At 38.0% G+C, this 16,859-nt stretch overlaps 1 protein-coding gene across 9 annotated transcripts in view; it reads left to right on the forward strand.

Moving 5' to 3' along the window:
* Nucleotides 1-16,859, forward strand: part of PIGG (phosphatidylinositol glycan anchor biosynthesis class G) — a 95,527-nt gene that overhangs the window by 7,227 nt on the left and 71,441 nt on the right. For all 9 annotated transcript variants that reach the window (XM_054053496.1, XM_054053497.1, XM_054053494.1 and 6 more), the window contains exons 4-8: nucleotides 116-304; nucleotides 1,811-1,952; nucleotides 4,371-4,583; nucleotides 12,743-12,960; nucleotides 15,667-15,948. In XM_054053496.1, coding sequence (XP_053909471.1) covers nucleotides 116-304; nucleotides 1,811-1,952; nucleotides 4,371-4,583; nucleotides 12,743-12,960; nucleotides 15,667-15,948 — 1,044 coding nt within the window. The remainder of the gene's footprint in view (nucleotides 1-115; nucleotides 305-1,810; nucleotides 1,953-4,370; nucleotides 4,584-12,742; nucleotides 12,961-15,666; nucleotides 15,949-16,859) is intronic.

A 16,859-nucleotide genomic window follows, 5' to 3' on the forward strand; every position in this document is an offset into this window, starting at 1 on the left:
TAATTCTCACCAGCTTCTACAGAATTTTCATGGTTAATCCAGTCTAATTTTTCTATGTTTTTTATAAGAGGGGCAATTATTTTTACCTTTTAATTGTTTTCCTTTTATTTCTGAGGTTGATGATAACGTTACCAGGCATTTGGATAGAGTGTTAAAGAGAGAAGACTGGGATCTCCTAATCCTACATTACCTGGGGTTGGACCATATTGGACATATGACTGGGCCAAACAGCCCATTAGTAGGACCAAAACTTCGTGAAATGGATAGCATCCTGAAGAAGATTCATCTTTCTCTTCTTTCAAAAGTAATGTAACTCCTTGGATCAGCATCTGTTAGTTGTGGATTGGCATTACATTGATGTTCTTTAAAATGCTTGCTTTTTTGTGGGTAGTAGGTTGTTTATTCTTAGACCAAAGCAGGTATTCTTCCCGTTCATTTCCTTCCTTGGCCAGTCCCCCATTAAAAGCATAGTGCAGCATTTTTAGCAATTTACTGTCTGACCTTAGTAACTTCTGTTAAAGCTTTTTCTGATCAGCTGTGGGAAGTAACTTCCCTCTTGGTGTGCAAGGACAGAAATGTGTGCCAAAATTTTCTTATCACTCATGAATTAAAATAGTGGTTGATGTGCTTTCTCGTAATGAAATTCAACAGAAGGAATAATAGGCATGTACAGTTAGCAGCTCTGATTTCTACAGTTGTAAAGGCCTACCTGATTCTTAGAACCCAAAAAGATTCAAATGGAAATGGTGGCTCTAAACAGAGTTTTTCTTATGCTAAATGTAGCACATAAATCACCAAATCTGAACCTGTTTTTAGTTTGGGAAGTATAGGATGTCAGTTATCTAAATAGTTAGGGTGTTGAAGTACCAAGTCCTAATTCCAAGTGGTCTGAAGCTTTTTTTCTTGTTTGCTTTTGGCAGCTGCAATTCAGAACAGTTGCTCATAAAATTTCAATAGTATTTTTAGAGAAATGGATACTATTGTCTGAAAAGAAAGCTTAAATCCTCCTTGTGGAAGTAAGAATATCAGGAATGTTGCAATGAGTTTGCTACAGTTTGTTAGTATGTTTTGTTTCTTCCGCTGTATGCTATCTCCGTTTTAGAATACGGAAATAATAAAAAGAACTTTACTTTAGGATGCAACATGTACTAGTAATAGCTAGAGGTCAAAAAGCCACTCTGTTATGGAATGACAACATTTACTTTCTGTGGGCTTTGTTAACTTGAAATTCTTGGACAGGCCTCACTTACACTTTTGTTTATCTTGAGAAAGGTAAACATCATTTAACATCAGCCATCTCGGATTTCTACTCCAAAAGCACTTAAAAGACAAGAGACTGTTAGAAATGGGATTGTCTTTTTGCATTACATATCTATTATGTTAATATTTGCAATATTAATAGGTTAGTATTTCTGTTATACTAGGAAGTCAATTAAACTGAAGAAATGGGGAGGGGTAATACTTCTGTCTTAATTCTGCTGCTTCTGTACTTCTGATTTTCATCCTACAGTATGATGACTTTAATCCTTTGATCAATTTCTTCCGAGTCTGTAAATGAGGCATTTTTTAAAGCTTTTTTATTGTTTTTGTAACATAGTGACAAGTATGTTAGATCCCTGTGTGTGCCTTAACTGTTAAAAGTGAATATTACTGCTTAACGGTTGCAAAAAAATTGTGATCTACTCTAGGTGTTGTGAGACAATTGAAAAAAAGGAATTTGTTTTGATAGTTAAAATGATAAATATGGTAAAGCATTATACATACACATGTTGTTTGTACAGTAACTTAAATTTATTTCTGTGATTTGCAGGAAGGAGGAACTTCCCAGCCCAATTTGCTTGTTGTTTGTGGGGATCATGGGATGTCTGAAATGGGTAATCATGGTGGTTCTTCAGAAGGAGAAGTGCACACACCATTGCTGTTTATCAGTTCCGCTTTCGAAAAGAGAAGTGGTAAGGATCAAAGAAGCTGGATCTTTTTTAGAGCACAGTACTATCACTAATTTGCGTTAGCTCTAGAATTCTTCCTTAAGAGTGCTCTGGGTTTTTTAACATATATCAGGTATGGCCCGTTCTTTGTGACCTAAAACTGGTTTTAGTTGGCATTTGCATCCATGTCGTGCCATCTTAAGCTTTGCACCCACCAAGAGAATTAGGTTTTTCTCAGATGATAACCTTGTGCACCACTGTCCTACTTGAGAGTTGAGAGCTAAAGAGATCTTTTGTCAGTATCCTGGGATACTGGTGGATGGGTAGGATTGGAAGTAAAATCCGATTTGAAGAGAGCTTTAAGTTTTATCTTTCTTGGCCAGAATATTTCTCTGGTCCCCATTCTTCGTCTCAGACAGCCAGAGTAGAGGAATGAATGGTGGTTTCTTATGCTGAGAGTAGCAAAAAAGAATAATTGCCCTTGTGAAAGGGTGAGAGATGACAGCATTGAAACCATGACTATTGATTGCTAAGTGTTAAGGAAGGATATGGACCATGAATGTATTGGCCAGACAGTTCATTTTAAATCACTAATGTGAGCTTATGTGTTTCTGAGTCTTATTTTCTACTTGAGTAATACATCTTAAGGTGAAAGGCAAGAAGGGAATGGCATATAGGGAATCCTTAGTCTAATTTGTAGAGTCTTGCTTAAAGTCTGAGTAAATCAGTGAAATGTAGTTTTACCAGGAGTGAACATTTTCTTAAAAATAATACTTCCATCTGTCTTTCATTCTGCCTCTTGCTCATTTCCATCTGAGTTCCTTGCTTTTAAAGCCTGTTTGCAGGACTTTGTCTTGTTTATCTTGCTGGAGGTTTCTGCAGCACAGTGAAAGTACATTTATCTGCTGTTATTTATAAAGCTGTTATCTAGCTGCAATAGAAAGCATTGTTTGATGTCATTGGACTATTTGCAGATATAAAAACAAAAAAAGAGAAGAGCTGACCAAAGCTTTTAGGTAACCTTTTGCTTTGTAAATTTTACTTGCGTGTATTGATAACCAGGCCACACAAGTGTAGATGCTGCAAAGGCAGTCTCTTATTCCTTAGGATTAGTGTCTGTTAGGTTTAAACTAAACATGCACTTCATATGCTACAATGCAGTATTCTGTTCCCTTGCCTTTTGGGATAGAGTTTGTGAATTCTAATGATACCTTTGTAAATATCCAGCATCTTGCTTTTCATTGATAGGGAGATCAGAATTCTAGTGACTCCTTATGATGCTACTGTAAACAAAATGTACTGTGATTTAATTTGGTAGGCCTCAAAATAGCAGTCCTGTGGGCTTTTGCATTTAGTATGCTGTCAGAATATTACTTGTATAGCTTTCCACAGAGATGTGTCACCCATGATTGGTTAAATGCATGTGGTAGTTTGACTTTTTTTTGACTGGTTAAGAACTTGCCTTTAAAGATGAAATCTGAAAACTGCTGACATACAGGTCCTCATGCAAAGAGGCTTTAGGGATTATGAATGACATTCTGTACAAGTATGGGATTAATCAGAGCTAGATGAGAAATGAGAGAAATTCTAATGCTCTTAAAGGGAGTCTTGAGAGGAATAAACACTGTATATAGAATTCTTTCTGTACCGTACTTAAGTGAGAACACTCAATGCCTGCAGTAAAAAAGAGAAACAAAGTAGAAGCATAATAGAAAAACACTGTTATGTAACTAGTAAAGCACACAAAGGAAACAATTGGCACGATGATCATAAACAAAGGTAACTTACATCAGTGAAATCATTCTTTCCTGTACATGTCTGTAGGACTGAAGGATAATGCTGATAAATGCAGTAATGTAATGTAATCCTTTAAAAATCACTGAGTATTCCTGCATTGAGCCGAGGATTTGAGCCTCAGCATTCTTTACCTGACCTCCAGTTCTGTTTGCCTAGCAACCTGACGTTAATTAAATCTTTACCTGTTGTCATTATACCAAGAATCTTCTAGAAAGCTGTCAGTATTATTTTAGATTCATTTCTTTGTTCATGCATTAAATTATTGTACTGCATTCTATTCTTTCCAATGTAAAAGTTATCTAACTTTCAGGATGTAGGCTGCAACTTGATTAAGGTGATCTCCTGGACCATTTCTTTTCTTATTTGTACTTGTGTAATATTCATGTATTGTTTACAGTACTTACTGGATTGAAGAGTGGAACTTACTGAGAATTAAATAAGTTTTGGTGTTATAATAGCAGAGGACAGCAGCTGAGAGGGATCACTCAGCTCTCTATAAATCACTTGAAATAGCTGATCTCACACCAATGAAAAAATTTTGCAACAAACAAGATGTCAGCTGTTTCTGGAGCAATAAAATAGGCCTATTATTGACATACTTTTTTCCTCTCTCTTTTGTCTTTTCCCTTTTTTAACTGTTTCTAGGTCCTCTGACCAAACCTGAACTTGTGCAACAAACTGATTTAGCTAGCACGCTGGCAGTAGGTCTTGGTCTACCAATTTCAAGAAACAGTGTTGGTAGCCTTATAGTGCCAGTTTTTGGAAGGAAGACAATGAGAGAACAACTACGTTTTGTGCACTTGAATGGGTTCCAGCTTAGCAGACTGCTACAAGAGAATACACCTGCATATGAAAAAGGTAAATAAGCTGAAAAAAAAAGTTTCATATACAAAAGGGAATTGTTTATATAACCCAGTTTGTGCTTTTAGGTTCAGGAGTATATAGCATGGCACTGCAAAGTAGCAATTCAGTTGAAAGTAGTGTTCAGAGAAATAATTAAGTTCAGTCTTTCCTGTAACCTACTCTGGCACACTGCCTCTGTTTTTTTAATGACTAGGACTACTTCTAGTAGGTGAAGGAGCAGAAGTAGGGGTGAAAAAATAACATTAGAGTAAAACTGCCAGTGTAGTTTAAATCTCATTGGTTTCATATCCGCTTTTTATGAGGTGTCCTACATAGAGCACTGATTCTGAGATATTTGGAGGTATAGGACAATGGATAGAATTTGCTAGTTTAAATAAAAAGATGGTTCAGGTAAAGCTGGGAAATAATTCAGAGTACCTTACATTTTTTTTTTTTATTCTTGTGTCTAAATTTACCTGGAGTGAGAACTTAAACAAATGCAAAGTGGCTTATTAAAAATACATGTAGATGTGCATATATGTGTGTGTGTGTATTTGGGGGAAAGAATAAAAACTAGTTGGAAAAAATTAACCAAATCTAGCAAAATATAGTATTTTGCAGGAAGTATAATATTTACATTGCAGTTTGTAAGCAAGCTAATACAATAATTTTGTGAAAGAAACGAATGAGTCTGAGGATGAAGGAGAGTTTTACTATGGACATTAGACAATGTTCTTATCTTAAAGCAACTTTGAAGCTTGAAGTCTTTGTCACTTGATTTATAATCTGTTGAATCATTAAACTAACTGAATGATAATGCACAGCTGTGTTACAGCTATAAATAATTAAAGTGGATAGCAAGGTAGTGTTTAGCAACATGATCATTGTAGGTCAGGAATTAATTATCTTTCAACATGGTGGCTTTTAATAATAATTGAACCCTGTCCAAGGAGTCTAACAAAACAAATGCTGCTTATGGTAGCAACATGTCAATAGCAGGACCCGTGCTCTGTTATTTTGATACTTTGTTCCAAAGAGATTTCCTCCCTTTTAACTCATTTGTGTCAAGTGAGGAAACTTGTCCTGTTGGTGCAGTTCAGGATATGGCTGTGTTACTGAAATTTCCAACATAAAGATCCATCTGTCAGTGTTTCTACAAGCACTAGTGAAACAGACTGACTTTCTACCAGCTTCTGGTTTATATTTTCACTTCCATTTTGTTTTTTGGGGGAACAGTTTAATGTCAACTTGTAGCTTTCATCTGAAAAATGATAACAAGATTCCTGAGGATAGAAATATTAGAAAATTTTATGCTACTTGCTTGTGACTGCAAGCTGCTATTAGAGGTTCTGCCTTACTGGAAAGGAGTTGGAAGGGCAAAGCATCCATTATGAGCTTCTCTCCTTTTGATAATGGAGAGTCTCATTAACATGAAACTAGAACAAAGTAATGGTAGCTTTTTTTTTTTTTTTCAGAGTCTTAAGGTGACTTCTTCCTGTTGCTGTAAACTTCTTAGAAGATCTTGTTTTTCTTAGAGGATCCTAGATGTTCAAGGCAATAGCTTAGTGCTTTGATCAGGATGATAAAGATTGGCAGGGAAAAGAGGTGTGCTGTTTTTTTAGTGTTATGTTTGATTGATGTGGATACTTTAGGCCCTAGAGATACTATAGAAAATATCACTAAGTTGGTGACTAATGCTGCTTATAATGTAAAAACATGCATGAATGGCCCTTTGTTTTGGGTGTCTTCTATGTGAAAATAAATACCGTCCCACTTATCAAACTACAGGGACATGCACATATATGCATATCTGTCATGATAAGGAAGGGATTATCTTGCAAAGAAGTCATTACATTCAGTAAACAGTTTGATCTTCAAGAAGGATGCCGATTTTTAGAAATGGTAAAAAGGAGAACCCTGGGAACTACTGACCAGTCAGCCTCACCTCTTTGCCTAGTAGGATCATGGAACAAATTCTCCTGGAAGACATGTCAAAACATGTTGATTAGAGACAGCCAACATTGCTTTTCCAAGGGCAAATTGTTCTTGGCTAAACTGGCAACCTTCTGTGGTGGAGTAACTGCATCACTAGATAAGAGAAAAGCTTCAAATGTCATCTACCTAGACTTCTCTGTAAGGCCTTTGATATGGTTTCCATTAGCATTCTTGTGGCTGTATTAGAGGGATGTAGGTTTGACGAATGGATAGGTAAGGAATCGGCTGGATGGTCATGTCCAAAGACTTATAGTAAATGGCTCAATGTCCAAGTGGAAACCAGTAACAAGTAGTGATCTAGTGAAAGATGACCCTGCCCATGGTGTTGGAGGTGGAGTAGATGATCTTTAGAGGTACATTCCCTTCCAATCCAAACCATTCTCTGATTTTAAGTTGGGAAGGTGAGGAGATAGAGTTACCAGTTATGTGACAGAGCAGTGGCAGTGCTTGGAGTTCTGTCTGGGGCGGATAATGAAACAGTTGAGGACTTATAGGTCAGGATTAATGGACAGACCAACATGGGCGTTACTGTTATGGGTGTCTGCTACAGACAGGCTTATTGGGAGGAATTAGTAGGTGAGATCTTCAGTCAATTTGAGGAAGCCCCATGTTAATCTGTGATTCTGATATGGTGCTTCTACCATGTTGTTGCAGTCCAGGCTAGAAAACTGGACCAAAAGGTGGACCAAAAAGGGGCTGAGCCTCTGGTCTTACAGGACTATAATCAGCATTCACCTGGATGTCAGTTGCTAGTTATCACCCGTAGGGCTTGACACTGGAGCTGGTACTGTTTAATGTCTTCATTAATAACCTGGACCATGGGACAGAGTGCTCCCTCAGCAAGTCTGCACACATTACAAAACTGGGAGGAGTGGAACATGCCAAGCTGAATATCTGCGAGCAATAGTCCCTTGTGGAAGGAAGGCCAACAGCTTCCAGGACAGTCATCGGCAGGTCAGTTCTTCCTCTTTCCTCAGCTGTGATGAGGTCCAGGGTTGGGTCCAATTCTGCACTCCCCGGTATAAGACAGACACGACTATAGTGTAGTGAGTGCAGCAAAGGGCTGTGAAGGTGATGAAGGGATTGGGACATCTGTCATGCAAGGAGGGACTGAGGGTGCTAGGACTGTTCAGCTTGGATAGGAGAAGATTCAGCTGAGATCTTATCCATGTGCATATTACGTGATGGGAGGGAATAAAGAAGGCTGAACCGGGCTCTGCTTCATGGTGCCCAGTGGACAGGCAACAGCAGACATAAATTGATATACAGGAAATTTTATTTAAAGGAAATAAAAAACCATTTTTAGGTAAGGAGAATCAAACACTGGAATAGGTTGACAAGAGAGTTTGTGGGATCTCCACACCTGGAGATATTCAAGACCTGAGTGGACACAGTTCTGAACAATGTTCTCTAACTCACTCTGCTCTGAGCCTTTTGTTTTTATCGGTGGGCTACCTGGACACTTGAAGTTCATAGAATCATAGAATCATTAGATTGGAGAAGACCTTTGAGATCATCAACTACAACTGTAGCTGTCCACTACTAAATCATATCTCCAAGCACCTCATCTAACTGCTTTTTAAACACCTCCAGGGATGGTGACTCAACCACCTCCCTGGGCAGCCTGTTTCTCTGCTTGATAACCCTTTCTGTGAAGAATTTTTTCCTAATGTCCAGTCTAAACTTCCCCTGACGCACCAGAAGTCCATTTGCTCTTTTCCTATCACCTGTCACTTGGGTGAAGAGACCAATGCCCACCTCTCTACAACCTCCTTTCAGGTAGTTGTAGAGAGCAATAAGGTCTCCCCTCAGCCTCCTCTTCTCAAGGCTAAACAACCCAAATTCTCTCAGCTGCTTCTCGTAAGATTTGTTCTCCAGCCCCTTCACCAGCTTCGTTGCTCTTCTCTGGACACGCGCCAGGACCTCAATATCTCTTTTGTAATAAGGGGACCAAAACTGAACACAGTACTCAAGGTATGGCCTCACCAGTGCAGAGTACAGGGGGAGAGTCAGTTCCCTAGTCCTGCTCACCACGCTATTTCTGATAGAAGCCAAGATGCCATTGGCCTTCTTGGCCTCCTGGGCACACTGCTGGCTCATGTTCAGCTGGCTGTCTACCAACATCCCTGGCTCCTTCTCTTCCAAGCAGCTTTACAGCCACTCTTCCCCAAACCTGCAGGACTGCACGGGGTTGTTGTGTCCCAAGTGCAGGACTCAGCACTTGGCCTTGTTAACCTCATTGGCTTCAGCCCGTCGATCTATCCTGTTCAGATCCCTCTGCAGAGCCTCCCTTACCCTCCAGCAGATCAACACTTCCACCCAGTTCAGTGTTGACTGCAAGCTTGCTGAGGGTGCACTTGATCCCCTCATCCAGGTCATTGATAGAGATATTGAACAGGGCTGGACCCAGCACTGAGCCCTGGGGAACACCACTTGTCGCTGTCCTCCAGCTGGATTTAACTCCTTTTACAGCCACTCTTTGGACCTGGTTATTGAGCCTGTTTTTAACCCAGCAGAGGATGTGCCTGTCCAGGCCAGCGACAGCCAGTTTCTCAAGTAGGGTACTGTGAGAAACTGTGTCCAAGGCTTTACTGAAGTCCAAGTACACTATGACCACAGCTTTTCCCTCATCCATGAAGCGGTCACCTTGTCATGGAAGGTGGTCAGATTAATTTGTCAGGACCTGCCTTTCATAAACCCATACTGAATGGGCCTGATCACCTGGTTGTCCTGTGTGTGCTGACGAGTCTTGGGCTGCACCATTTCTGGATGTCCACAGACTAAGTATGCTGCCACTTTTTTTGAGGAAAGAAACCTCAGAAGATAACCCAACTAGAAATCTCCCTTCCATTTGCTGGTTGTAAGTTGAAGCTTTCCAATGCAGATTCTCAGCTAGTAACAAGTGGCAGATCATACCATTTCATTTAAATGCTAAAAGAAATGCTTATGACTGGAGTTTCAGTTTAAATTAAAGAATACTTGGAGAGATTGCCCAAGCCTTGCTGCTTTAAAAAAAAAAAAAAAAAAATATTTTCAGCTCAAATAGTGGGTTCTTCTGAAGGGAAACATTGAATTCCTGGGGAAAGTATTGTGATTTGCAGCACAGAGATAGGGCACTAGCTCTTCGTACCTTGAATATGATGACTGATTCATGGTAAAAAAATATTTGCCCTTTGTAAGCTCTAGCATAATGTATACTTTCATTTTTGGTGAAATATTGATTTCCTTTTTAATGCAAAAAGATGAAGTCAGATGTTGATGGAGATGAATCGCAGTCAGTTAGGAAGGTAGAATGACCTTTACATGCTGTTTCATGAAGACGCCATGGAGTTGCCTGAGTTCAGCCACTCCACTGTTAAGAATATACTGGAACTGTGCACGAATATTTTCATTTTCAAGGATGTCCAAGGATTTCGTTAGCAAAGAGCAGAGTGGTGGCAGCCCAGCAAATTCTTTTTTTTTTTTTCTGTGTTTGTGCATATAAACATGCATTTGCAAACCAAGAGGTGGTACAGCGTTTCATGACTTGGATTTTGATTTATTGAGATACAAAGGAATCTTCATGTGGAACCTATCTTCAGGTAAATTAAATTTTAAATGAGAAAATTGAAGCTGGACTAAAGGCTTAATTATTTTGAAAAAGGCTTTTTGAAACATACATAAATGCTAACATGAGGCTTTAGGTTTTCTTTTGTTAGAGGTGGACACATGCAGCTAAAAAATAGTCAGGAAAAAGAGAATAAAATCAGCTGGCAAAAATGAGGCTGAAAGTAGAAGTATCCAGAAACACACTTCAGGTTTCTGAGTTAATTCATACTTTGTTGTATGTTAGGCAGCTGCAGGTATCTAGTAAGGCTTCCTTCATGTTCTGAAAATTCATCTGAATGATGAACAAGGATTATTTCTTTCAAAGGTACTTCACAGTAGAATGAAAAGTCATGCTTGAGAGCCAGTTGGATGTTGCTAGTACAGTGAGTGTCTGCTTTTCAATTTGGAACTAATTCTGGACTTGTATTAGATACATGTGTTCGTTGAAATAATTTGATCGTTACTGGGAGATTTATATACTGAAACTGGAGAAGGTGCTTTTACGTTATCCATTCTTTTCTTATCTTTCATTTTTTTAAATGATTGCAGCCTGTGACTGGAACTAAGTGGAATTGCTATCAAACAGATGCTTGGAAAGCATAGCCGTTTTCTTGTGGTAGTATTGGAGGGAGGCCAAAGCAGAAAATCCTGATGTAATACTGTGCAAGTAAACCATTGCCAGTTCTTTGGGAAACCTGTAACTAGGCAAACTTGATTGAAGTTTTGCCTCAAGTTTAACTTGTTTTGTGAGTATCTCATATAGGAATGACTTGCAAATGTTATGTATAAGTTACCAAATAGACTTTGGGTTATTGGAGAAGCAGTGACCTTTCTCATTTTATACTTACTGCCTAAAAATGTGCCACTGAACAGTTATTACTGGAGTTACCGAAGGAAATTTGGTAGTCATAGCTCTTTATTCCTTTCTGTAAGATCTTTAAGTCAAAGATATAAATATGGATTTGACTAGAACAGTCATATTTCATACCATGCACATGAGTTTGGTGGGTAGTAACACGGGAGGAGGTAGATGAGAGTGAAGCAAAAATGCCAGAAGGAATGAAGAGGGAGACTAGGCAAAAAGCATGAAAAGATAGCAGAAGATGAGGAAACAATAAGTATAAATTTCAAAATATAACCTAAACTTGTTTCAGTGTTCTGTTGACATGACACTGTTTAATTAAAATCTTAGTTTGATTAATGCTCATTTTAGATGATACTTTCTGGATTTCTGGATTTCCTTAAAAGTATGACTATTTACCACTTATTTCAAGTACACTGGAAGAGGAACTTCCTAGGTATTTGCCGTTAAAAGAACTACAGTAGGAAAACGAAAGTCTTTGTGTGCACTGGCATGTATCTTGATATGCAAGTGTTTGCTCCTTGCTGAATTGTACTACTGGCAGGTACCTGCAAGCCTCTTGCGTAGTAGGATCAGCGTGCCTTGAAATTTCTTTTTTTAGAAATTTTAGGAGACCAGATGGGACATTCTAAGTTAAAAATTCCTTTCTAAAATTTATTTTATATTTAACCTGTAATAGAACACAAAGTGTCTTGTAGTGGTAAGAGACGTACGGATGGTAAGCACAATACTTTCATAACTGTACAAGAATTGCGAATAGAAATGCTTCATTCATCTTCATTCACTTGAAATAACATTAAGAAGTTTCTGGATTTAAGAATGTACTTTCACTGGAAGGGCTTCATAAAGAACATGCTGTTTTATTTCTGAGTCTGATACACTGTTGATCAGCCAGGAGTAAAAATGAGCGTTAGTGTAAGTCTTTGTGACACCAAACTCGCTTCAGTCATTGCTTTAACCCGTTTCGTCTGAAACTGTACAGCAAATCTTTTGCCCTGCAAATCGTGAAATCACCTTCTGCCACAAAAGTCTTGCTGGAGGGAGCATCTGGTTTTCCCTTTTTTTAATCAAGCTAGACTGTGGGCCATCCTTATTATACCGTAGTGAAATTACCAAGTTTCACTGCTAAAGATTTCTTTGCACCAGCTTCATAGTCCAAATGCCTAAGGCCAAATTATGCAATTCATCTGTTATCTTTTCTGTTGCTGCTTCAAATTCTAGCATCCTGTGTGTTTAAATTAGTATTACCAACTGTCTCTCATTAGCTGTGCAGCAAAAATAGGTTCCCTAATATGTATGTGTGCTATTTAGTGTTTCCTCCAGAGATCAGCTAATTGATGGCTTTCCATTTGGTTTGTACAATATAAACTGAAAAAATGAGTGATTCCAGTGGAAAACGTTACTTTTTTCAGGATTTAAAGCATTTGAATAACTGTCCTGGAAACCTTTTGTAAGAGTAAATGGGTGTGTTAATCCGTTTGTCAGTTTTGGAGGTCTGGACGTTTTATCTGGTTTGGGATTAATTGCTTTCATTCTGAGTAGCTGGCTCATTGTGGTTGTGCTGCAGGAAGATAATGTAACTTTCCAGGTGTGAAAAAAATTCCAGCCAACATAGTAATTTTTTTTATACTATGCAAGCAAATGTGAAAATATGATCACATATCTAATCTTCCTTTGTTCATGGATCCTTTCGCCTCTTTTCCCTCCCCCCCACTCCCCTTCTCCTTAGATCCTGGATATGAACATTTTAAGATAGCAGAAAAATCCCATGGCAATTGGATCAAACTGTATTTGGAGGGGAATGATTCAGAAATACTTTTAAATCTTGGCAAAAAGGTCCTGAAGCAGTATTTGGAGGCCCTGAAGACTCTGAGTTCTTCACTAAGCAAACAAGTAGTGCAATACGACATGTATTCAATGATGGTGGGAACTGTGATCATTATGGAGGTATGAAAACACATTGTTCCATGAAAAAGCTAAGTCCACAAACATAAACATTTCTGGGTTTTGACTACTTAGCATATATTATTATGGGGTTTTAGAATTACTGAAGATAAACTCTTAGAATTAGCTGACTTTATGCTTGGATGAGGTTAATATTTTTTTTGAAGTATAACTTACCTTTGAGAGATTTTCTTATAAGTTACTTGTGTTTGGTGTAACTCATTACAGTAAGTGTGCAGATGTACTACAGCTTAAATTACCACCATATTAGTTAGCCTTCTATTTTTTGAGTAGCCTTATTGCATTAAAAGAAATAAATCTAGCAAATGAACTCCTACTTGTTTCTCTAACAGTGCGTGTAGCTGCTGACAATAGGCAGTACCTTGTATGGGCAGTTTTCACAATTTGAGGAATTGTTCTTTGCACTGATAGGTGTAGAGCGCTGAAATAAATACTTTCTGTAAGGTGCTGGGTTGCCATTTTCATATCTCATGTACGAATAAAGGTAAGATATCCCATATCTGGAATTTTAAGTGGTTCTCTGTAATTGGCATTCTGGGCACATCTCAAATGCTGGAAATAACCTCTGTGATAATGCTTTTGTTGTAATGCTAAAGGGATACCGTGCCTGGACACTGAACTTTTATGTACAGAAGTTTGCACTGATGTTTTGGATGACACAAGTGTCAACTTTTTTAAGAATAAGTATTGTTCCTTGTATGGAAAGCTACTTGTATGGAAAGCTACCTACTGCAAAGCTTAATTTAGTCCTTGCATATGTGTGGTGCTGTACAAGACTAATTGCTGTAGCACTGGGGGCCTTGAATGGATAACAGTAAATGAACAGCTACTTAATGTTTGATTCTCCTTTGTCCTGGCAGGGCTCTATGCCTCATCTCAGATGCACTGTTTGCTGTGTACAGAGTGCATCTGAAATGGCTTTCTGGTAGACAGCTCAGTGAGATTAATCACACTGCTGACCACTTTGCAGGAATTAGTTCACAACACCCTTGGGAGATTGAGATAGTAGGTTCTGTTCTTTCTCTGTAGGTGGGAAATACGGAGGCAGACAAAGCTTAGCATGAATCTGAAGTATCATATTTGTTTTCTGTTCCTTTGTTTTGGGAACCTGGGCATTCAAGCTCTTTACAGTTACTTTGGACCCAAAGTAACTTTTGATGTCTTTTTTTGTTTCTGGAATGCAATTGTAGATACTTACTATTTCTACAAAACAGATCTTGGGTATTTTACTCAATGGGCCTTCATCAAAAAGAACATACAGCTACTGACTATGAAAATTTTGGTTGACAAGACCTTGCTCTCTGTAATAGTGCAAAACTGCTGGAGGTTTTTCTTCAGTGTGGTACTTGAATCTGCCTTGCTTTCTAAAATCTTTTTGTCTTGATATGTTTTTTCCACCCTTGCTGATTAAATAAAGGCAGGAAATCTTGCAGGTGACTTCAAACTATACGATGCTGTAAGTGGCATTTGTCCTGTATTTCACATGAGGAGAATACCTCTCTGATATGAATTGATAAAACTGCATTTGCTCAAAAGAGCTAAATCTAGATTTGTAGATGACTACAATTTGAGCATTTTCCTATCATGAGCACTGTCTTTCTTTTAATTGTAAGAGCTGTGTTAAAAGGTAAGACCTTAGCCAGATACTGTCAGACCTCATATTTTCATAACCAAGTGAACTGCATGAAGTAGAATATTAAGAAGAGAGATGACTACTGCAATGCATTGGATTTTTTTTTTTGTCTGCTTCACTCTACCTCACTGTAATATGTGAGAAATTTTAGGCAGAATTTTCCACAAGTGGCAGCTGAAGATTATAGGTTGGCAAATGTTTGATATAGTTAGTTTTATTTTGATTTGTTCTGATCTTGGCCTAGCACTAGTTGACTGAGCTCAGTCTAGTCCTAGCTCCATCTGGGCCCCTTGCAAAGCATTTTGATTTGTGGCTCAATTTTTCCTTTACTTGTGAAAGTTTATACATGGTAGCAGAAATTATTCATGATATTACTCATCTCCACTGCTATGGTTACCTGAGAGGAGACTTGGAATTCTGCATGATTTGTGTACAAGTTAGAACAAAGCGGAAGTGAAACTAGTAAATCAAATTATCATGAGGAGAGGTAAAAAAAATAAATACTTGGAGAATTTGTAAGCTTGAAATGCAGCATAAACTTGTGTGATTGTATGAGATCTCCAAAGACCCCTTCCCTGGTTTAGGAAGCTATTTAATTCTTCAGAATGTCTGTATATGTGTATGTCAGACATAGTGAGATAAATGGCCTTCGACAGAGTGTTTATGTAACCTCAGGCATTTACAGGTGACAAATAATGAGTCAAATTTGTTTGCTTAGGAGCTAATTTAACGTTAGAGTTAAAGCTCTTATTTTTGCAGGTATGAAGATCATGCATGTGATCAGTTACCATGAGTGAGGAGGTAATTTATTAAAGTCTGGTAACTTATGCATCGAAGCACTTAATAAATGAAAACACAATCTTTGATTTTCCCATTTATATGGTAATAACTTACTTGAGTCTAAAGATCCAGCGTAGTTCTTCACTGGGTATTTTTAAGTATGTACACTAGCAGAGTGATGTGGATGACAAGAGTGTGATCTTTTTGTGTGAACTCTCACTGTGTATTTTAGCTAACCTCAATTCTTTAAATATTAATTTTCTGGTTTTTATTAGGTTCTGCTGCTGCTTTTACTCAGCATTCCGAAAGCCTTGAGTAGCCGGGCAGAATTTGAAGTCCCCCTCTCCCCTCCTCTATTCTCTCTGCTGTTTTACCTGATGTGTCTGATACTGTGTGCAGTTCATGTCATTGTATGCACATCGGCGGAAAGCTTATGCTATTTCTGCAGTATATCCTGGCTAACAGCAGTTGGAGTGATGATGCTGATTTCCGCACTCATGTGTGGCATTTTTTCTGCCATTGCAAAGATCTTTGAGAATTCTAGACTTCCACTGAAGGTGAGAGCATGCATTAATTACGGTTCAAAATGTTTTGTTATTTATGGTATATTTTCAGATGAAGCTTTATAAAAGTGTTCTCTGCCTGTTCTTAAAGAAGTTATTTTGTAATATAACTTGAATATTTTGAAATTGTAATGGAAATGTGGTACGTTCACTGTGACATGATACCAATTACTGTGATGACAGTCGTAGAAATGCTTATTTTCACATTACTTTAGGAAGCATTCTAATTAATGTAAAATATTTTGCAGTTCATTTTATGAGATTGGAAACAGTTATGCTGGGTGCTAATTTTATGCTGTTGCACAGTGCAGTTTCACAATTGCACTTTAATCAAGATGTATGATATTTTGCAACTACATGCACTGGTGATTATCTGTTCTTTCCCCAATACCATAGATGTAAATGCCCTAGGACACACAAGAAAATACTTTGCTAGTACCCTTTCTTATAGTTTCGAAACTATTTGAAATTGTCTCCTACTTTTAAACTTTTTTTTTTTAAACTTTTAAGTTTAAGATATTGAGGTTTTTTACAGTCTTCAGAGTGCTCAGTAGTATTGTAAAGTACTTGCTAAGTTTTATTGTTATATTGAATAAAACACAGATAATTCCAAGGAAAGAGAATTTGCAATGTCCTACTGTTCTTTCAGTGTGAAACTTAGTATGGCAAGAACTGTCAGTCACACCATAAAATCAGCTTCTGGCTGTTTTTTTTCTCATGCTTGTTAGTCATATCTTTCAAAGGGCTCTGAAATTCAGTAACTTTAATGATCATAGCACTCTTTTCAATGGTGCATTCTCTGTGCAGTACGGTACTTTCTCAGTCTGGGGTTCTTTGAATTACACTTGGGGTTTTAGTGTCCTTTTTTTTAGTGTGTGACAGCGTGTGGCAAGTATATTGCTTTA

Source organism: Cuculus canorus, chromosome Z (genome assembly GCF_017976375.1).
Source record: "Cuculus canorus isolate bCucCan1 chromosome Z, bCucCan1.pri, whole genome shotgun sequence".
In the NCBI taxonomy this organism is placed as follows: Eukaryota; Metazoa; Chordata; class Aves; order Cuculiformes; family Cuculidae; genus Cuculus; species Cuculus canorus.